Genomic DNA, 22,559 nt, shown 5'->3' with positions numbered 1-22,559 from the left:
CCACTGGGATGGCCCGTGGGATCGCTGTCCCTTCCCTGCCCGCTTCTGCGGCCTTTCATCGAGCCCTCGGGGCGCACCGCGGCTGCGGGACGAGCGACAGCCGGGCCCCCGTGCGGGGCAGCCCGCAGGCAGCTGGCAGGCGGCACGGCGGGAGGGCAGGGCGTGATGGATGGGGCCGGGGGCGGCCGGCGGGGCGGTGGCGGGGAGGGGGCGGCCGGCTGGCGGCGCCGGCCCCGGGGGAAGGGGTGGGGGGCGGGGGGTGTGACCCGCGCTGCAGCCGCCGCCGCGGCCCGCCCCGCTCACACGGTGCCCGAGCCGCCGAGCAAGCAGCAGCGCCGCGTCCCCGCCGCCGCCCCGCCATGCCCAACTTCGCCGGCACCTGGAAGATGAGGAGCAGCGAGAATTTCGACGAGCTCCTCAAGGCGCTGGGTGAGGCAGGGGGAGCCCGGCAGCGGGGCGGACGGCGGGCTGCGGCCGGAGCCGCGCTCCGGTGCCCGGTGCCGGCGGGGAGCCGGGGGCGCGGCGGGGCCCGACCGAGCCTCACCTGCCCGGTTCGGGGGCTGCGCCGGGCCGGCGGCTCCTGCCGCGCTGTGCGGGGGCGCCTCCGGGACCCGCGGGGCCGCGCTGCCGTCCCGGGCGGGCGGGCTGCGGGGCCGGGCTGCGCGCCGAGCCCTGGGGCCGCGCTGTCGCTGCGGGCGGCGCCGGGGCTGGCCCGGGCACGGCTCCTGCAGCTCCGCTTCCCCCGGTTCCCCCAGGTGTCAACGCCATGCTGAGGAAGGTGGCGGTGGCGGCCGCCTCCAAGCCGCACGTGGAGATCCGCCAGGACGGGGACCAGTTCTACATCAAGACCTCCACCACCGTCCGCACCACCGAGATCAACTTCAAGATCGGGGAGAGCTTCGAGGAGGAGACGGTGGACGGGCGAAAGTGCAGGGTAGGAGGAGAGCGGGACGGGGGGATGTTGGGCGGGCGGGTGTTTTTCAGGTGGGACAAACGCACCTGCTGGCGGCGTCCCCAGGGCGCGGCACCGCAGCCCCCCACCCCCTTCCCCCAGCAGCGCTCGGGGGGCTCTGGGTGCTCCCCGCGCCTCGTCCCTCGGCTGGCAGCGCCGTTCTCCCCCGTGCGCGGCAGAGCCGCGGTCGCGGAGCGGGCCGGTGCCCGGGTCCCCGTTGCGGGGCAGAGCCGCGGGCGCGGAGCGGAGCGGGCCGGTACCCGGAGAGCGGCGGTCCCTGCTCGGCAGCTCCGGGCCGGCGGGGTGAGCGGCGCGTTCTGCTCCCCGCTCCCCCGCAGCCCTCCGTGCGGCCCGAGCTCTGCCCAGCCGGTCCCTGACGGGTACGCGGGGAACGGTGGAGCAAGAGAGACCTCAAGAGTCAGGATCTGGTGCACAGACCTGGCATAACTTTTGTCCTGAGCTGAACCAGCCGAGTTCGCAAGCGGGACCGCGGACCGGCGGTACCGGGGCTGCAATCCTCACCCGTTCCCGCACAGGTGCGTGCCTCCGGTTTGCTGTCAGGTGAGTGTTTAGCAGCGAGAGGCAGCCCTGCAGCCGGTGTTGCAGCAGCCATGATGACACCCCCACGCCGCACCCACCCCCGCAGCAGCAGTGCCCCGGCGGCGCTCCCCGAGCGTGGGGGCTTGAGCCCTGCGCGCCCCTGCGTCCCCCCGGCGTGACCGCTCGGGGGCTGCGGGGCGGCCCCGCTGTGGGGTCCGGCCGTCGGAGGGCTGGGCGGTGACCGTGGCTGTCCTTCGCAAAAAAGGTATCGAAGGCGTGGGTGGGTTAGTTATCCTGTCCTCGGGCACTCTCACATTGTCAGGGAAGTATAGGAAACACTTCTAAAAGAAGTATGAATAAAGACTTTCAGAATGTAGTCCCAAATAAGAATACGTTTTTAGAAGTACCCTGTGATTGGTGAAACATTCGACTTTTCCCAAATACGATTTCTGCTAGATCGTGGGCTGGCTCCTGAAACCCTTTGCGCCACTTAAAATTCCGAACTTACTGTCTCCAGCGCAACTGCTGTAAATTTAAATTTATGCAAAAGGGAGGCAGATTCTGGGCATCAGGGACCATGTAGGACATCCACTTGATCTCTAGGACGAGTTACCATATATTTAACAGTTTGTTCAGGAAATGTTGCCGACTTTGCTAATTTATCTTGTTCGGCAAAAGTAGTGTTTTAGTGTCTTCATGCATAATGCATATACAATAAATGTGACCTGCTTTCTAGAGCAGGATTTATCACTGCAGATGGAAAAACAATAATTATGGCTGTAAGCTATGGAAGTTGGAAAAATCTGAAAGAAATGTGTTTTGTGAAGTAGTAAATTTTTTCCATGTGTTGTGAAATTATTTATAGTCCACTCTCAGGAGTAAGTTGTACTGCTGTGTGTATATAACCAAAATGTGGCCACAGAGCAGAAACTGACAGGTAATAAAATAATACTTCAGGATGTAATTCACAATATCTGGCAAAATTGCTGACTGGTGATAGATTTTGATACACTTTACGGGGTGGAGGGTTTTGTTCTGCCAACTAACTTGATCCATTGTTCATACAGACAAAGAGGGAGTCCTATGTAGTCGTACTGCAAGGCATAGCTTCTATAACTGCTGTTTGTGAAGGGTTGTTGGCTTAAAAAACCTATTGTTTTGAAAAAAATACTTAAACAGCTAATTTTAAATCAAAGTAAAGGGTTTTTTCCTTCAAAAGTCTGGGAATTGTTAACTTGAACTTACGCATACATATGCACACACATGTATGTGTATATGTATATGTTCACAAACTAACATTACTTGCACATTCATTACAGGGCATCCTTCTGCACAGCTGTTCCATTGCACTGTAGAATAATAGTTCAGTGCTAGAATGAAAAGCAGCAGAGTCAGGGCTTGCTTGTTTGTGAAAGCTAAACAAAATCCTATGTTTTTCTTCTTTTCCTTTTTCAGTGGTTTCATAGTCATTATTGAAATGCTTTGAAAAATGCCTAAGGGTATTTCAATCTCCAGGCTCACAACCATAAAAAAAGTAATACTGCAAACATTAGGATTGTAACAAAGTTTCTTTAATTTAGTTGTGATTTATTCTAGTTTGTTAGCACAGTAAGTGTTTAACATACAGTTAACATGGCACAGTGCCATATACCATGAAAGGTTATAAGTGACAAGTACTGTGTTATTTATGATGACAACACGATACTTACGGTTCTTTATGCTTTTACACTAAGGGGATTCTGTAGTGATAAATAACATGCCAGATCAAACCACATGTGTGCAAAGATGCTTGGGAATGTAGACACTACATTATCACGTGGTTCTAAATTATACTTTTCAGCATCAAGCGTTTTATGAAAACTGGGTGGCTTTTTAATTTGGCAACAGATGTGGATTTACACTGAAAAGACACATTTACAATTACTTTTTGATTAATATATGCCTGTTTCCAAAATGGCCCCTCAACACCTTAATTTTGATTTCACCACTTTCCACTGATACCTTTTTCTTTTTGCCTTTATCTGTGTGTTGCTCCTTTGCTGCAGCAATTATTCTCACTGCTGCTCATTGTTGTCTCTGCTTCATGCTGCTGGGGAATATAATTAATGTTATTCCTAATGGTTTTCTTGCCTGCAGAGTTTGGCCACTTGGGAGAATGAAAACAAGATCTATTGCAAACAAACTCTTATTGAGGGAGATGGCCCCAAAACATACTGGACTCGAGAACTAGCTAATGATGAGCTGATTTTGGTAAGAAACTTGAACCCACCCAATACATGCACCATATTAACAGTTTTTTGTTACCATGTAGCATGACTTACTATTTTTCCTTACTGAAATCCATCTGGAAAACTACCATTTTCATAATCCTCTGCAGTACAATTTATACATCACTTTTTTTCCTTTCTTTTAAAATGTTTGTTGTTGTGGGGTTGTTTTTTTAAGAACAAACGAAGATCTATGCCAGCTGTCACATTTTATTGCTATAACTTTTGCTGTACTCCTACTGGTAGAATAATCACAAGTGGGCCACTTCTGCTCTGTAAATTCATACCACCACCGAAGAATTCATGTGATTTATTGCAGATCTTCTCTGGCAAAAGTGAGATCAAGGCATTTGACCTTATTTCTGGAGAACCTTCTTTTTTAGTCATGTGCATAAAAAGTTGCTTCTTATCCACAATCACACGCTGTATAGCAGGAAAGGTGTGGCATGTTGTTAGCATGCTCTAATCTCATTCTGTTCATGAACATGTAATTCCTTCCCCATCCCTGCCACCTTCCCCAATTCCTCGATCAGATCTGAACCAGTTCAGAATTGCCTTGAGTTTCTCCGCAATACGCCGGTTTTCACATGTGCAGTCAGCCAACACCCCCAGTCTGGCGTGACTCTCCTATGGCAGCAGGGTCGCAGCAGGCGCGCTGGGCAGCACCTCTGCAACTGCCTTGCCATGTGTGCTGCGAATCGTGGGGGGTTGGCGAGTTATATTGAACTCAGTCTGTTACAGCTGAGTTCTCTTCACTGAATCTTTCCTCAGTAGTCACTCTACATTAATGAAACGATATTCAAAACTGGATAAAGACACACTTTCTCCGGGTTACAAGTCGCACAGTTCAGCTTGAGTTCAGAATCATTTTATTGTACATGTTCTTACTGGCGAATTCCGGATAAATAGTTGATTTGACTGTTACACCTCATCAGTTTGGACATGGAAGACAGGCTGCTGGAGTGACGGGTAAGAAAACATCAAAGCAGGGAGATTTTATTTCAGACTCTCACATGAACTAAACCTCTGCACTTTAAAAAACAAACACCCTCCCCGGTGTTTCTGTAAAGCAGTTGAAGCTCTGTTTTTAAGATTGCATCTGAAACAAAAACAGGACCCAAACCTAACCAAGTGTAAACAAAAGGCTTTTAAAGTGTTAATATTGTTCCAGACATCTTGGAACAGTTCACCCACCCCTTATGAGGAGGTGTATGCTGCTAGTGAAATCACACTGACTTCTATTGAATGAATACTCCAATTCTGGATAATTTCTTTTGACTCAACCACTGGAATTCTTTATATTATCAAAAAACTCTGGGAGGCAAAGTACTTTGATCTCTGCTTCACATCTTTATGTATAATGCAGTGGACAAAATACATTCGCAATGATAATTGTTCCAGCTTTCTAACAATCCATTTCTGTAGCTTATTATTTAAGCAACAAACTAGTGAGGCAGCTGTTAAATGAAGAGAACTGCTCCAGGGAAAGCAGGAAAGCCAGTCATAATACAATTGCCTCCTGCAATCAACAATGTGAACTTGCCCTGCTGGGGAAGGAGAATGAAGTTGGTTAAGAAACCAGAGTGGTTCAAAGATTATAAAGCTATCTAACCTTTTTTCTTGTATAATACAGTCTGTTGAGATTATCTGAATTAATTATTTTTCAAATTAGGGTATAAATTAGAAAAACTTCCTTCTTATTAAAATATTTCCATTTATAGGAACTCAAGCACAACTTTTGATAAGTTGTTTTGCTGGTTGATTTCCTTTCCATTAAAAGTGCACATTATTTCTAATCTGTACATGTCTGGATTCAACTTCCATGATTACATATTGCGTATAAAAGAACCTAAATAATATGCCTGAAGTTACTGCAAATACTTGTCTTAACAGCACTGATCAAGCTGCCTCTTGGAAGGAAGAACCTTCTCGTTGTTAAGCTAAACCACTGGGAGACCTTGAGCCCTTCAGTATAAAGCAAGCTTTCCTGGAATTGTTCTTCCAGTGCTTCCATAAGCTCCAATTTATCAGTATCCTTTGTAAACTATGAACATCGGAACCACACGTAACTGTGTTGCTAGCAACCGCACTAGCACCTGACGTAGTGGTGACTTCATCTCCCTACTCTTACCTGAAATTATTCTGCTTTATATCCAAAGACTCTGGGAACTCATGCTCAGCTGATCACGATCCCAAGTAATCTTCCTGGTTTCGGATTCCCCCGACTGATCCCCTTCCCCTCTCCTGCAAGCTGGGACTGTGTTCGTCGGTAAACGTAAAATGTACCATTTTACCGTGGCCATGATGAAAACAGTAGTGTTTGCTTCCACATGGTCCAGATCATTCTCTCTGCCCGTCACTATTTAATACGATGTGCAGTTCCGTTCTCCTGCCTCCTTCTGGAGTGTAGTGGCCTCTTTTGCTTTATTAAACGGTAGGACATGACTTGGTCCTCAGGACAAAGATTTTCAAGCCCCTCGTGACATTTGATGGGACTGAATGTACTAAATCTTTTAAATACATGGGTCAAGGTGTTCAGAATCTTCTGACACCCTGATGCTCAGCAATGAGGCATTTCTAGGAGTAACAGTGGTGAATGTGAGGGGTCTGGTCCTTCGGAGAAATTGAGATGGCCAAAGCTAACTCTTCTGGGAGGCAGCAAAGGGTTCTGCTGTTTGGAGGAAGGCAGAAGAGGGTAAGGGAAGTGACATTTTCTCGTCTGTGGCCCCTAATTTTAGAATGCTAGAATATTCCGTCCAGACTATTATTTGGGTTTAGAAGCTAAACTACCTGGAGGGACTGGCTGAGGCGTGCTCCTCAGCTGTAACGGGGAGCACAGTAAGGATAGCAGCTCTTTGTGAGGAGACCCTGTGATCCCATTTGATCCCATCATCGATTGTGTGTGGGGTTTTCATCCCACCAGTGAAGAAAGATTCAATTTAAGATAAAGTAATCTATTAATAAATACAATATTAATCTTAGATTATTGTAAAACATTTTATCTTATGCTTGGAAATTTTCCTTGGATCTGAGTCTGCAAACCCCTGCTTACATCTTACTTCTTCAAACCTAGGATCACAGTAAGAAGGGATCTTTCTTTGTCTTCTTTCTTTCTTCTTCCATTCCCCCAGCTTTTTTAGGGTTCTCTAGGGCCTGAGATTCATTCTCATTCAGTCTTGCTGCCCATACCACTTCAAACATTCAGCAGTTCCCATCTTCACACTTCTCAAACCTCCCTCCCTACCTGAGAAATACTTTGTGTTCCTTTGCTCTTTCTGATGTGCTCCGGTAAGCTCTCCTCATTTCCATTCTGGCAGAGCACCTTAAATAAGGAGAAGGAAACCACATTCTTGTGAAGTCCTAGATGTCTGCAGCTGGGAAGCTGTCTTTATGGGGCAGAGCCTGCGATGTAGCAGTTTAGGAACTCTGTAAGGCTGGTACTTAATTCTCACAGTCTCTGCGCCTGTTTCTCTATCCAAAGAAATCTTCCAAGATGCCTTGAGTCTCCTGCTCAGCTATTACATGCATTTGCAGAAGAAATCAGGAAAACTCATACCCTGTTCAGAAAAACTTGCAAGAAGGAATCTAAACTGTGTTAGACTGAGGCATGAATAGAAAAAAGGCTTGGGGCAACAGGCAGGGGGTAAGGAATGAGGTTTACTCTCCTAATACTGGCTGCATAAATGTTGGAGCTTTGCCACATCATTTTAATCTAATATGCTACGTCGCTTAAGGGGTCCATTTGATTATGACATTTTCCTAGTGGAAGGATGTATTTTTCTCCCCAACACAGCACATTAAATAAATGCATTTATTATCACATATAATAATAATTTTAAAAATCAGTGTTGAATTGTCATGACTACCACAGAGCTAAAATAGAAACCATATTACTGTGTAATTATCAACCTTTCTTGCATCCTGGCAGAAGTATTCCTTATGTTCTTCAAAGATATTTTCTTGGAGCAATATGTGGTCTTCCATGTCACATCACATCCTCTGGTACACAGATGCTGGGAGTAAACTAGTTAGCAACGGTTTCCTTTACCTTCAGGTACCAGTTAAGTTTGCCTTTAATTCTCCTTAGCTCCTTGCAGCATGGAGAATGAGATTACCCTTATCAGTAGCATGAGTAATATTTGGCTCATACAATGGCAGAGGTAGGTTTAAAGTCTTGTTAGAAAAAGTCCTTTCAGCTGCGTAAAGGAAGAAGGATCAAGCTCTGCTTTATAAAAAAAGGTGCTGTGAACGCATTAGAACATTGCAACTACTTCCATCAGTGCTGTTTATATTAATCCCGTCAGAAGCACTTGCTGGGATTTCAGTGCTGCTTTTTAGAAGTGCTGAACAATACAGATAAAAAAATTTACAGGGAATATGCGAGCAAGGGAGGGTGAAAATGACAGTTCCCCATCAAAGTCCACATTTGTTTGTCTTGGTTGTATCTTTAGATTGTATTACATTGTACTTTAAGACTGTAACCACAGAGAATCAGAGTATCTGTATTTACAACTCCACATTCATAAATTATACTTGGATTAGCACTTGAGCAATTAAGATCAGAATATAACACAAAAATATTTATTTCCTTGTCTAAAAATTAAGATCTGGGATAAAGTCTATTCTAACACTCTTTCTCTTTTCTTTTATACTCTATCTTTTTGCTGTGGCTGTGTGTTTTTGTCAGGGACATTAATGAGCTATCAATCACTTGTGTAAGTCAGAAGAACAAAAGGTTGGCTCTTTACAAAGTTAAAGGATGCTTCTTCCAAATGTTAGCTATTCAAATGAGAAACATTTATATTCAGACTTTATCTGCATTACTGCTTTCATGGCTGCTCATGCCTCTATATATTTTAGTTTAATCTGTAACACAGAAACATTTTGAAGTGGGTGATTACTGAAGAGGGACTTTAAAAACAGCCTCAAACCGCATTTTACACAGTTCACGTATCACACAGGGGTTCTCAGAATCAATTATAGCAAGGGTCAAAGATCAGAACATTAGGGGGGTTTCAAGCATGGTTTCTATTCTACATTCCCTCCCCAGAAAAATTATGCCATAGTTGATTAAAACTGGTGAGCTGTGGAGCCTAGATGAGCGAGTGAACATTTTTTAAATGATATTGCTGGCTTCTAAAATTAAACATAGTAGGTAAGACGGGTCAGTGCAGATTTGACAGGATACTTTGCAGCCGAATGCTGAGATTTGTGATGTGCCTAAGCCTGGTATCAAGCAAGGTTAAGCTACCTAAGTGTTTAACTTTTCTATAGCTTTTGGAGAGTGATCTTAAGTAAAATCAGTTATCAAAAGGAGGGTCTACTCTTACTGAGGTCAGTGGGTTTTTTTGCTGCTGACCTCATTAAAGCAGTCTTGATAAAAGTTCAGAAGCTTATAATAATAACACATACGTATGTGTTGCATGGACCTAATGCTTTAATTTACTATTTGCCATGAGCAGAGTTACAAGGGGGCTTAGGTATCTGCAGTCTCTGCTCACTAGTACAGCCTGGTCTGGGTCACATCCCAAACATATAAGCAGAGAAAGATTCATAGAATCATTTAGGTTGGGAAAGACCTTTATGATCATCAAGTCCAACCATTAACCCAAGACTGCCAAGCCTTTCACTGACCCATGTCCCTAAGCGTTTTTAAACACGCCCAAGAATGGTGATCCCACCACCTCCCTGGGCAGCCTGTTCCGATGCTTGGCCGCCCTTTCAGTGAAGAAATTTTTCCTAATATCCAACCTATCCCTCCCCTGGCGTAGCGTGAGGCCATTTCCTCTTGTCCTGTCACTTCTTATCTGGGAGAAGAGACCGACCCCCACCGCCTGCAACCCCTTCTCAGGCAGTTGTAGAGAGTGACAAGGTCCTCCTCCTCTCCAGGCTAAACACCCCTGGTTTCCTCAGCTGCTCTTCTTAAGACTAGTGCTCCAAGAAGCCAAAGCCATTTGCATCTTTATATATATTTTTTTATATTTATGTATATAGCCTTTTACAGTATCAGTTGTAGCTCAGATGTTTGCTGTGTACTGGCTTTCAAGACTACCTTTGTCTCACGTTCTTACCTCTGTCATTCACGCATTGCATGGCTCGGAGGAAACTCTGTAATATAGCAGTATGCAAACACAAGTACCAATGTTTAGCTGCCTTGGTAAATGACCTGATTTTGCACGGTCCTGTGATTCACATCCTGCAGAAAGGGAGGCTGTATTTTGGGTGATTTGCTATTAACGTCCAAGTGTGAAGGTCAGGGCTGCACCTTCTCTGACTGTAATGATCAACCTCTTTCATGGAACATCACAGGAGTCAGGAGTAGAACAGAAATATGCAGTATGCCTTTACTGGAAAGATTTATATCTTTATTCTGGATAACATGGAAGTATGCACGTGGACAAAGCCTTCCCTGAGGATTCATTTAAGTAATCTCCTCTCTTCTCCATTTGTTTGCCGATGTGCTCTGTCTTCCCTTTGTAAGTTGCCTCTGCAGGCTGGTCAGTCACAAGCAGGTTAACGGGATTTTTGCATACACTGGCAGAAGTGGTGTTTCCCAGGTGATTGTTTCAATGACAGTCTTCCTAATTATACTGTGTGCTCCATTTGTCACAAAGGCTTCTTGGCAAATGTTTATAAAGAAGGCCTTCAAAAAGCAGATTTACTCATACAGTAATATATTACTGCCCTGTAATTCTCTTTTAAGTTCTAATGATGCCAGTGACCATCAGATTCAGAGTGAACATGTTAGGGGTCAATTGTTGGATTACCCACTGTGCGGGGCTTTGTTCGCAATGTGCTTTTGGACTCAACTATAGATTATGACAAGCTAAGTGAAGAAAACAATTCTGTCATTTGCAGCCATTGCACATTTAAAATCCTGGTTTAGATTTAGACAGAAGCCTTGCATTGCAGCGTTTTGTAAGAGAAGTGGGACCTTTGCAAGCTAATGAAAATCCTGCATCTTCTCATCAGATTTGAATTGCACTTTGGTAGCGTTGCACTTTTTTTTAGTTGCTTTGGTGAAACTTCACCACCAAATAGCCAGGATTGCTTGCTCTCTTTCTTTTTATTAGGAAGTTCTTCTCCTTTGGGTCACGGAAATCTTTAAAGTCCGTTTGTTCTGATAGGAACTGTCACTAGAATTGGAACCACAGACCAAACTGCTTTATCCTACCCCTGAATACAAGGATTTGAGTGTGAAGGGCAGAGGAGTAACCACCTTTTGATGTGGATCTTCCCCTGAGCTTGGCCCCAGCTGTACATAGTAGATGTTTCTGTGAGAAACCACGAGAAAAGGAAGACAGAAAGTCTGAACATGTTCCTTTTTGCTTTGTTTAGCAACATTTAATGGAATTTTATCAACAGTAGTAAGTTACAATAAGATAAAGAAACACCTTTTACCTTAGTCTACCCTTAAACCACGTGCATAACCATGACAAGCAAAGCCATTTATTTATGTGCTTCAGTATGGAATTAGGTTGCTAATCATCTGAATGGGTGTAAGGTATAAAATCTAAGTGCTAAAAAATGCAGCTTATTCTTGAAACAGGTCAGAAGCCACAGAACCTAAGCTGGGCCTTCAAGGAAAGGATGCCTGGCTCTTTGAGAAGTGCCCAGCGGCTGCATGGTACTCCAGAGTAATTGCAATTGGGCTTTGCATTCCTTTTATCTTGTTATGATCTAGATTGAAAGATTGTGTTAAATTATAGTGGTTTTTCAGACTGTGAGACTGGCGTGTTGCAGAGGATGACAATCCTTGTGTATAGCAAGGTTTGGGGGAAGGAGTTTGTCTCTTACTTTCCCCAAAAGAAGACGTTTAAATGTTCTAGGAGCTTACGAGAGCTTTGGCAAAGGGCTGCTGCAGCCTTTCTGATTGAGCTGGCGATGTGGTACCCGCTCACGTCCTGGGATGCAGCTCCAGATGTCAGACCGGGGCCCTGTCAGCTCCTAAAGAAACTGTACAAAGATGGGTTCACTACTATTGGTGATTTGTGTTGAAATATCAGTGGGGGACCCAAACTTCGCCATGCTTAGCAGTGCCTGAACATGCCACAGGAAGCCAGTCACTGTCACAGTGACCTTCCAGTCCACACAGACAACCTCAAGCCCTGGATGGCCTTGACTCTGACTTGCTTGCTCTGGTGAGGCTCCTGCCAAAATAATTTCACCTTTGTGTATAATTTTGGAAATGCCAAAGGAAGCTGTAGTAAGGGTACTTACAGCTGGTGCTGTGGGCAAGAAACTATCTGCATCCTTTAACATTACATTTTCATGTATAAGCTAAAAATTTATAGAAAGATCAATATGATAAGCTTTTTATATGCATAAACCCAAAGCCTGTACCTCCAGAATACTAACAAATTTTTCTCCTTGGTAAAGTGAACAAATTATAAGCCAGAGTCAGTTTTAAAGCCAAGTCCTTTCAAAGAGGTGTTGGCCAAAACAGGTGTAGAAATCATTAAAACAAATAAAGTCCAGCTGAATTTTCCTGACACACCGGGGTAGGTCTTGATTATATTTTTCAGTGAGACCTTGGCAGTTCTTACAGCCCAGCATCCCACCTTGCAGCTCGGTGGTGGTGAGCTCAGAACTGTCTGTCAGTGTAGCTGAACGTGAGGTTTTTCGCAGTCAGTATTTCCTCGCTCTTGCAGCCATTATTTCCTTCATGTTTAATTGCTTGCTTAGATTTTAGCCTGCCAGACCTGCCACTACAGACACGTGCTTGGGTCGCTTTCTCAGGTCGCTGCCACAATTCTGTCCCGCATGCGTGTCCTGATGCTCTGTACTGCCGTACTGCTCTGGTGGAGTTACCTTTAAGTGCAGAACGACAGTGATTTAAAAAAACACGGGCTGTCAGACGCAGATCTGGAACTGTTTCAGTCAGTGGTGTAACATCATGTAACACCAGCTCTGAAGTCTCTGGAAATTGAAGGTGCACTGAGGTATGGAACCTGGTATAAGAAATGAGGTTTAAGTGATGTGGAAGGAGTGATCTCCACCACATTTTTCGGTGTTATGTGCCCTCATTTCCAACCCTTATCAAAGTTAATGAATTCACTGCTTAAGGTCACGGTATCCTCAAAGAAGGTTGCGATTGACCCTGCCCACCGTACAGCCCGGGAGGTTTCGGTATCCCAGCAAGGTGTGTCAGCATCTTGCAGCAGCGTTATGTTTACAGGCTGTAGGTGTACCTTCTCCAGATCTTCAGCATTGCTCCTTTGGCTTTGTTTGAACTCCTGTGATTTATACCTGCGGATACCAAAGAATACCTTTTGAACATGCCATCTGAATTCCACCCTCAGCATTTCCAGTTCAAAGTGCTGCAACTGTTTCTAAATATAACAGTACATTCCAAATTCTCTTTCTTTTCTCATGTTTATTTTAAATGCATGCCAAGAAACTACAGAGAAAGGGAATTTCTGTGTCATTTATCATTCTGACAAAATTCATCGTGCCTTGGAAAAAAGGTCACTTACATTGCACTCCTCTTCCAAAATGACTCCTTTCTTTACTCCTGGCTGTCAAAAGGCATAAGAAAATGTATTTCTGCTGTAGAACTAGCTGCTATAGCAAAAATAACAAAAAAATATCTTAAATATTTGCTGATTCCATCTCTTCTGATTGATTTCTGTTTCTTTTCCAGACCTTTGGTGCTGATGATGTTGTGTGCACAAGAATTTATGTAAGAGAGTAAAACCATCAATTTACTTGTCATCTGGGATGAAGTGGAGAACTGTGAAAAATCCCCAGTATAATGAGTATCTGTGTGTGCTGTTACTAATGCCAATGCCGTGTTGTATGTGACCGTGTGTGTTGTATCTGAACCCATATCCTCCCTTGTGTATTTTGATTTCACTTTTCATCGCAGACACTGTTCCTTCCTACTTTTATACCATCATTTTCCATGTCTGCTTTGTATTTTGTAGTTGTCCCTTGCTATGGTTTCGTCAATTATTAAACTTATTGGGCATAACTCACAGCTGTTTTGGGGTGTTTTTAACAGAAAACCCAGCAGTGCTTTGGTTAGATTGAAACAGTTTGTATGCTGTGGACGTCAGAGCAGTGTCGTGCTGCTGTTGGCTGGTGTGGTGCTGCCGAGGGACCCTCCTGTGGGAGGGCAAGTGACTGGCAAGGGTTGGCACAGGGCGCTCTCAGAGCCAGGACTCTGCTTCTCTCCTTCTTGCTGTCCTGTCTCCTTGGCAGAGTTGTTGAGGAGTAATTCCTGTGTCCTGTGGTTACTGGGACTGTGATTCAGTAGAACCAGGCGAGATCTTTACCCTCTTCCCTGCTGCATCCCTGAAGAATGCCCAGACTGTCCCTGCTGGGGCACTCATTATCCAAGCAGAAAACCCAGCTGTATCTACAGGACAAATAACACTGCGATCATGACTAATACTTACTGTCATCACACCCAAGCACCTCAGGTCAGCAGAGTCAGCAGAATCCGACAGATTTCACTTGTCTTGGGCCGTGAAAGGTAACGCTGCGGAAAGCTGCCGTTCCCTTACCTCCTCACCCGCGACAGAGACCTTCCGATGGCTGCACTCCCCCTCAGCGTTACAGCTCTCGGGTTTGGTGCCTCAATATTTCATTCTTTGAACAACCAAGTATTTCACAAACCAGGGCCATAGTTCAAGAATGAAAGAAACACCCAATTTAATGTATTTGTTCTGGCTCAAGAGTTCTGGCCACAGCACTATCAAGTATTAGATTCAAGCTGAACAGACATTACTCTAATGAACCAGAAACTCTTCTGTTGTTCAGCCCTGGAAATACCTGGAGACTGAGACTAGGAGCACTACTTATTTCAGTGCCATAGCCAAGCTTATCTGTTCAGCTTTGCAAGAATAATTTATCTGCTTCATGTCACCTAGTCATAGAGGATTTTTAAGAGGTTCAGAATAAGCAGAGCATGTGCCCTGTTCGCTGGACTGTGCTCAGTATTCAGAATGGGAATACGGGTCTGAATCTTGATCGTCTTGGGATATCCGTGGGAAACAAATTGCTTTGTCTCTTTGTCACTCTCATAGCTATGCAGAGGAATCCCCTTTGGTAGGATTGTCAGATTGCCATGGAGAACTCAGCCTCCTGTTCTATATATTGCAGAGTGAGCTATAGCAGTGCAACAGGAGAGAACATAGGATGTTTTCTGTTTCTGCTCTGACAGGTCACACTTTCTTTTTCTGCCATCAGCACTCAAGATACAATATTGCAACTGAAAAGGGGGATCTTTTCTTCCACACTCTATCCTTAAGCCAAACCCTGCTTCCAAGAGTTTGGTTCAGTTGGTACCAATTAAATACCGTGCGCATTAGCTCACATGAAGCGTGGACTGAAATCAGTTAATTGTGGTTTGGATGCAGCTGAAGCTACCTCTCCGTAAGAATGAAACCATGAGGGGGAATGACAGTCATCTATCTTTATTTTCTGTCTTCTTTTAAGATTGAAATTAAAATAGTTGGGTGGTTTTCTCCAAACAAATTCAGTTTCAGGAGTATCTGGACCTGCTTGTGCAATCAGCTGTGCCAAAGGGACTCCATAACAAGTGCCAGGCTTGAGCTAGCTCAAAGCTTCTCTGTGGTGCTGACAAAACTGTCTTGCCACATCAAGGCTGAGGAGTGAATCGCACTGCGCTGCAGGACGTGCTGGCACATGCTGCGTCCTGCAGCAACAGGAGCCCACCAGCACTGCGAGTGCTTTGCCTCCCAGAAAGTGGGTGGTGGGTGTGGGGGGCTGGGACAGGCTGGTGAGGCAGGCAGTAGGGCCAAGGCCAGTAGGTAGTAGGGCTGTTTTGCCATTCCAGAAAAATGCTACTCTTAGCAATGACCTTTTTTGCCTGTGTCTAAAGCAGCCCTGATGCACGGTTTGCGAGCTCGGTGAGGTGTGGGTACGAATGAACCTCACGTTGCCTGAAGCGAGTGCATTTAATGGGAGCAGTGATCGCTGTGTTCCGTTTCTGGGAAAGCTCATGCTAAGCTGTTGTGCTGCTCCAGCAAATATCCTTCAGAAAGCTTTCCCCTTAACTCAAAAATACCAAGTCAGGTTTCCATCCAGTTGGCAACTACTATCCAAGTAGTAAAGTGTGAGCTGTGTGACTGGGTTATAGAGGTTGTGATTAAAAACAGGCTCCTGAGATATGAACTACCCTGCATAACTGGGAACGTTCTTCTTCCAGGACTGAAACTGTTCCCCTAAGCTTCATTTGCAGTCTGGCACAGCAGAAGTTCCTTTCTGTAGTAATTTCAGCATGGAAGCTTCACCACTTGATTGACTTCCATGGACTTACATTAGAGTTACTGGTGCATGGGTAAATTCTTACGGAGACTAGAATCGGTCCAGGGTGTTAGTTTTATGGCTCATTGTTGAAACAGTGCAAAGGCCAAATTGCATTTTGTGAGTCCTCCTGGATTTAAAAGCTCTAGGCACACAAGGATTTAGAGTGATTTTACTGGCTAAAAGCCTTGCAGTTCTCTTCTGCCTTTCTTTTCTTTGCTGAGATTAAGCTCCTGGGGGAACACAGAAGTTGAGCAATGCCAGGGTGGCCATCAGAGACAGTTTTGTCCACTTTTTGCGTGAGAAACCATGAATTCACTCTCCCTAGATGACGTGATGGAAGCAGGGTTACTGTAGCTGGCATCCACAAAAACTTGGTCTCACTGTGTCCAAGTGTTAAACAGTTGCTTGGTGGAACAGGATCCCGAGAGCTTCAGGCAGCCACTCTGCACGTAGCAGGGAGGGGTGTTTGCAGGCAAAAGTGCCAGGACAGCGGAGAGCCTAAGGGCTACCCAAATGGTTTGTGGGTTCCTTGATAGCTTGTGGGTGTTTGAAAAGGGCCCTGAGGATTTTATGGGTTGTGCCTTCCAGATTCAAAGGAAAGACAGACTCCCTGCATCACTGGGTCTTGTAATCTGGCCTGTGGTGGGATGTGGCTGGGGGCTGGGACAGCCCAGCTGGCAGCTCCGTGTATCGGGGAGCAAGCCGGAGCTCCCTTCCCCTCACGCCGCTCTGTTCTAGGCAGCACTTGCCACTTGACCTGGTAGCACTCAGTGGTGACGAGCATAGGATGGTGACAAACAGCTCACCTGCATCTGGATGGCAGCCGGTGGACTCCTGTGCACGTAACCACCCGCTGGTGTCTGCTGGCTTGCCAGTCTCCCTGCCCAAGAAGCCGGATTTCTGGGGTCTGCCAGTGCTCAGTGGTGATGGCCAAATGACTTTCAGGCTTTGTTGCTAAGATCTTTCTGACCATATGAGTGAATGTGTCAGGGAACCCTTCCCAGTGAGTTTATCACATACCACTGTTTATGTTTGAGAGCGTTTCTCCACACAAGGCCAGCAGAATACAGATAGCTAAGAAGGTGAGAATTCTTCCTCCCTGAAATCCAAAGGCTTTGCCTTGCAGCTGCCTGAACGGTCCTGCTGGTTGAACAGATAGAGTACAAGTGAGTATTCAGTTGCCTCAGCATTAGGTATCTACAACTATTTTAGTGTCCTGTGTATGCCAGCACAAAGCTGGCATATAACACAGGCTCTGCATGAGATCTGTGCCTTTTTTTTTGGAAAGGCAGCAGCAGACCTGAGTCAAAGCCTGAGGGCATCGCCCACAGATAGCTGTGGTTAGGGACTGACTCCCCACAACGCCTGCAGTGCTGTGCGCTGCATTGACCATGCTGATAACTAACAGCCACAGCAAGGCAAAGAAAGGGCTCTACAGATATCTGCAGCAACTTGGCACATGTGTAACATTTCACAAAAAAAACCACTTCCCCGCATGAGTGGAACACTAGGACACAGCAGCCATATTCTCTGCCCTAAGGCAAGAAGAGTTCATTTTAGGATTTTCTTTTGATTTTCCATACTTCTGCTTTTATAAAATATTTATTGTTTTTCTCTTCTCCAGGAAAAATAAACATCTTAACTAGTAAACAGATCAGGCAGTGAAGCTGAATTCAAAATAATCCACCCTGGGAAACCCAAAATATGAAAAAAAAATAATATCTCAGCCAGAAATGTGATATTGCATTGAATTGTTCAGTTCACACGTATTTGTACCACCAGCTACTATTGTGTAGGAACAGAGCTGTCCCAGCGCATGCCCTGTGCCCTGGAGAGCTACTGCTGCTTTAGCTCAAGTGATCACTTTTTGCACTCTGAGTGCAAAGAGATCTGTTTCTGCTGACGGGAAGCTCCAAATCCCACATGGCTGCAGAATCCAGAGTCTTTGAATCCTGTTAAAACATGTGCTGTCTGAATACTGCCATGTCAGAAGTGTAACAACCTGAGGTGTTCCCTTTGATACTACAGATGGCTGGCTGGCTGGCTAAGGATGGTGGTGGGGAAAAATGCTGTTATTAATAATGGAGGAATAGGTGGGAATAGATGTCAGAGTGCTTTCTGCTAATTTCTTCATTTTCAGCATTCCCCACATTGCGCCCCAGAACATAAGGCCAGCTTTGATCGCAATCAAGAAAACCCCAGGATTCTCGAAATTTCAGTTCATTTTTAACTTGACTCTTGCTGCACGCTGCTGAATCAGAGGAAAGTTCTGAAACCAGGGATTTTGTCTTATATCTCATTCTGTTTCCACCCGAGGGCCTGTCAGTGATGCTCCACCAGCACGATCCGTGGCAGGCACTCAGGGTTTTTGCCATGTTCTCAGAGAGAAATCTGGCAGCTAATCTGTTTTACAAGCTTGAGCATGATTTGCTGTTGAATGTGCTCTATGGACTTTGCAGCTAGAGAGGGAAGTGGTGAGGCTTGAAACGATTCCTGCAGCAGGCAGTGCTGCAGCCTTCTGCGATACTGCTGCCTCCTGCACAAATCAGCTGCTTACTGGGGGAGGCAGTTCAGTGTCTCAAGCAGAAAGGGGGTGACAGTCTAGGTCACTGGCTGAACTACAAATTTCTTAAAAGCCCTGCAGACATGTATCTCAATGTTAATCTTTACAAGATGTTCATGTAAAGCTGGTAGACTGATTCCATCATAGGTCTGATGAGTTCCCAGAAAGTTTTCAAAGGGCTGAAGCTTTCATCTCCAAGTAGCTGCCTGCTGGGAGATAAAGGTGCAATTGGAAATCAAGTGATCTTACAGAAACTGCAGATAGGGACAGCTATAGTAGGTCAGTGCAAAGGTCCTCTTTCCTCCTGTATCCTGTGCCTAAGACTCTTCCCTGAGATCCCTGTGAACCTGCATATCTCTTTAGCAGGCTGAAGGACACACAGCTAGTATGCCGCCAAATCACACCTTGGAAATACCTCTGTGTGCTTGTGTCCCATTCACTCTAATTTCCTCGCTGCTGTGTTCCACATGCACAAAAATATGGCAGCACTTCTTTACTCCCATCAAAGAGACCAAGAGACCTGTCACTTTTAAAATGCATTGAGAATTTTTGGTGTCTCAGGTTGGGCTGAGACAGACAGCATCACTGAAATACACAGCAGTTTTGATGGCCAAGGACTTAGGGGTTCTACCCACTGTGAGTAAAATGAAGAGTTTGCTATCCTTTTGTGTTTAGCTTCCATTCTGCCCTGTGACACAAACCCAGAAAATACACCCACAAGATGAGCATTTATCTTAGCACCTCTGGAGAAAGATCAGTGATTTAAAACAATCTTGATAGAAAGCAGTGTTATCATTGTGACTCGGAGAGACTTTCTGACCGCTAACCTATTGCCCATGTCAGTGCTGAGATTCTGATGCTATTAAGAGGTTGCTGATTGCTGAAGCTATTTCTTTCCATTTCTCTTGCAGTTGGGAGATTTTTAAAATGTTCCATATGTGGAAGTTTATGTAAAATTGACATTGTGCCATAACGATGCATAGTGAGCCTGGAACATCTAAATAATGATATTAATTTGCATATGATCCTCCATAGAGTGTGCCAGGACATCAGCAATGGCTGCAGTGAGAAGTCTGTGTCTCAAGTAAGCACCTAATAACTCTTTCTGCAGGAGTTTTTAACACTGAGCTTATGCAGTCTGTGACAAGGCTAAAGACTGAGAACATTGCAGTTATTACAGAGCTTGAAGTCCAAGTTCCTTTTAAGGCACTTCACCAGCAATGTGTTTTAATCAGAAGTATTTTAGTGAAGTAAATTGGAATCATCTGGACCTGACTGGCACCATGTTCTCTCAAGTGTGATTTATTTCCTAATTCCTTTAATGAACTTGATATCAATACTTTGTAATGAACATGAAGAACAAACAGTGAGGGTCTCTAACACTTTCCATTGGCATAGGTTAGGCAGAAATGTTGCGGTCGTTGCCTTTGCTGCAGCAACAAAGAGAACCTTCAAAACAGGGCACAGGACAGCTATGGGAAGGGTCAGAATGCTGTAGAAGGACCGTTTTCAGGGACAGAGCTTTCCTCCTTGCTATTGTTCAAGAAACAGGAGAATGAATTAATCCACCGGTTTATCGCTGACATTTCATCCTGCTGGAAGAATACCTCTGGAGATACTGCAGGACTTGGGTTGGGGCGCATCTTGCAATGTTTCTCCCAGCCCTGTATCCAGAGTCCCAAGTAGCACGGACAAAAAATTACATTTTCAATAAAGGGAGGAAGGAGGTAAGAAAGGTGTAGTGTGTGTTTGTCTGTGTGTGAAACTGCCACCATGTCAGAACACCTAGTTCTCACGCGGCTCTAGTACTAACAGCTAAAGATCAACACAGTGCTCGTTTGCCTTTCAGAAAGTGACCAATTTTGCTCAAAAGTTACTCACTTCTATCTGACTGAAAGATAGACAGATGGCACGGCTGAAGGGCCTTGCTCCAGTCTCGGGAAACCAGGGTAAAATACCGTGAGAGTGTACAGCTGACACAGTTTGAGTGACGGAAGGGGACACTGTCTCCTCCTGCAGGTATGGTGAACCCTGCTGTGAAATGTACCGTTCCGTTATTTTCCCAAAAGATTTCTGATTTTACTGTGCAGATTGACACTGTGGCACACAAGATTTTCCGTACAAAACTCAAACAGCTCTTTCCCCTCTCACCATGGATAGTATTCTGTGTGTTATGTCAGCGGGGAACACTCTGCATTGTAGATAAAAGTTAAAAAAATCTCAAATACAACACTTGGAACCATAGAAGGATCTCAGAATAAAGCCCTGAATCTGTTCCAAGGTAGGGAGGAGGAGAGAAAGGGAATTTATAACTTTTCCTACCATTTTTTTTCTTCTTTATTTTGGCTGAGAAACAGAATTTAAGGAAGAGTTTGAATATTCTGCCATAATTAAAAGCATGGGAAGAGCATCTTTGTATGCTTTTTAACTCATGTGAATTTGAACAAATTGCTGTGTAGCTCCCTAAACTGTTTGACACTTGCTCTTGTTAGGGCAAACTTTGGTTACATCTACTTTTGACCCTGATATCTTGTGAAAGAGTAAGTTGCTCTCTACTAAGTTTAAACAATTGCATGCGCTAAATGCTTGTACTAAGTGCAGTGGCCTGTTAAATTTAGCTTGAATTTATTCAGGAATATGTTAATTTTATGAATACTTTTGAGTAAGTAATTATCATTTTGCCTGAAGCCTGTCATTTGGATGCTGCAATAATTAGGGTGCCTGTTAGTCAGGCTTTAACATCTAATAACACAAAGCAAATAACAGAAGGAAATTGCTGGGTGAGGAGGAAAAGTTTGTGCCTTGAAGATATTGGGACAAGAATTTAAAAGATGTGTCTCTATAAGAAAGACAGGAGTTAAATAGGTTTTTGGAGCTGATTCAACAGTGACAGCGTCGCAGAGTCGCTCTCACAGATAGCTGCCGTCACAGCTGGGTGGCTGGAGGCAGAAGCAGGCGGTGGCCCATGGGGATGGTTGGGGGCAGCCGCCCTTTGTATTGAGTAGGGCGTAAGAATCTGACGGCAGCCCACTGACGTGCTTCTGCTACAGGGAACAGTTCACATAAGCTGGTCGTAAACAGATGAGGTCAGTCTCAAGGAAATGATGAGAACCTACAAACATCCTGGTGTTCACTGGCTGGGAATGGGATGAACCTCCTGCTCAGTTACCTGGTTCTGGGAGGTCTATAATCATTCTTTACACTGCAGTCTGGGCAGCAATTTTTAGGTCATTCCTATGAAATCCTATTATTGCCTTGCACGGATTTCACTACCATAGCTGCCTACAAATATGTAAAGGTGGTTTTTAAAATAAATTCCTGGCTCTGTAGTTGGGGCATATGCTCCCAGCGGAGTCCAGTGAGTCTCTGCACTGTCCAGAGTTTAGTACAGCTGCATAGAAGATGGAAGGACCTAGCTGGCTTTGGAGGGGTGTCCATGGAAATAAAATGTGAGACCTATGCCTCACACAAATGTGAGATGTCATGGAGCCACAGGGTAGAGAATGCTACGCACGGAGCCAGTGCCAGCCAGCAGGCAAAGCCAGCTTGCCTTTGGCCAAGGAAGCAGCTGCTGCTCCTGCTCCTCCTCTGCACCTGCTTGGCCACCGTCAGGACGTGCCTTCCTGGGTGTGCCTGGGAACAGGAGCAGGAATGTAGGAAAAGACAGGCAGGCGAATGGTCAGGGAGTGCAGCCATGATTCACCGAAATGGAAGATGTTTGTTTGGGACACACTTTTATCCTTTGAAAACAGATGCAAGCCTGTCCTTATATTGGAGGATGCCCTTTCACACAGCGCTTTCATTCCACCTAGTTAAGGCCTCAGTCCTGCAGACAGTGTGTTGGACGTTGCTCACTTGAAAGCAATATGGTTACTTGCTCAAAGGCTGCATAGCATGTGTTGTCCATGCACACACACACTTCTGCACTGGGAGATCTTGGTGCAAGGCTGCTGAAGGAAAC

General features: G+C 45.3%; 1 protein-coding gene across 1 annotated transcript; it reads left to right on the top strand.

The window, feature by feature from the left end:
* Nucleotides 1-271: 271 nt before the first annotated feature.
* On the top strand, nucleotides 272-13,736 carry CRABP1 (cellular retinoic acid binding protein 1). The gene is made up of 4 exons (XM_080395545.1): nucleotides 272-429; nucleotides 756-934; nucleotides 3,629-3,742; nucleotides 13,403-13,736. Exons 1-4 carry the CDS (start codon nucleotides 360-362, stop codon nucleotides 13,451-13,453), a joined length of 414 nt encoding a protein of 137 aa, XP_080251671.1. The 5' UTR covers nucleotides 272-359; the 3' UTR covers nucleotides 13,454-13,736.
* Nucleotides 13,737-22,559: the final 8,823 nt, after the last annotated feature.

This window comes from Falco punctatus, assembly GCF_963210335.1.
Source record: "Falco punctatus genome assembly, chromosome: 7".
Taxonomy (NCBI): domain Eukaryota; kingdom Metazoa; phylum Chordata; class Aves; order Falconiformes; family Falconidae; genus Falco; species Falco punctatus.
This window is presented reverse-complemented; position numbering and strand designations above follow the sequence as displayed.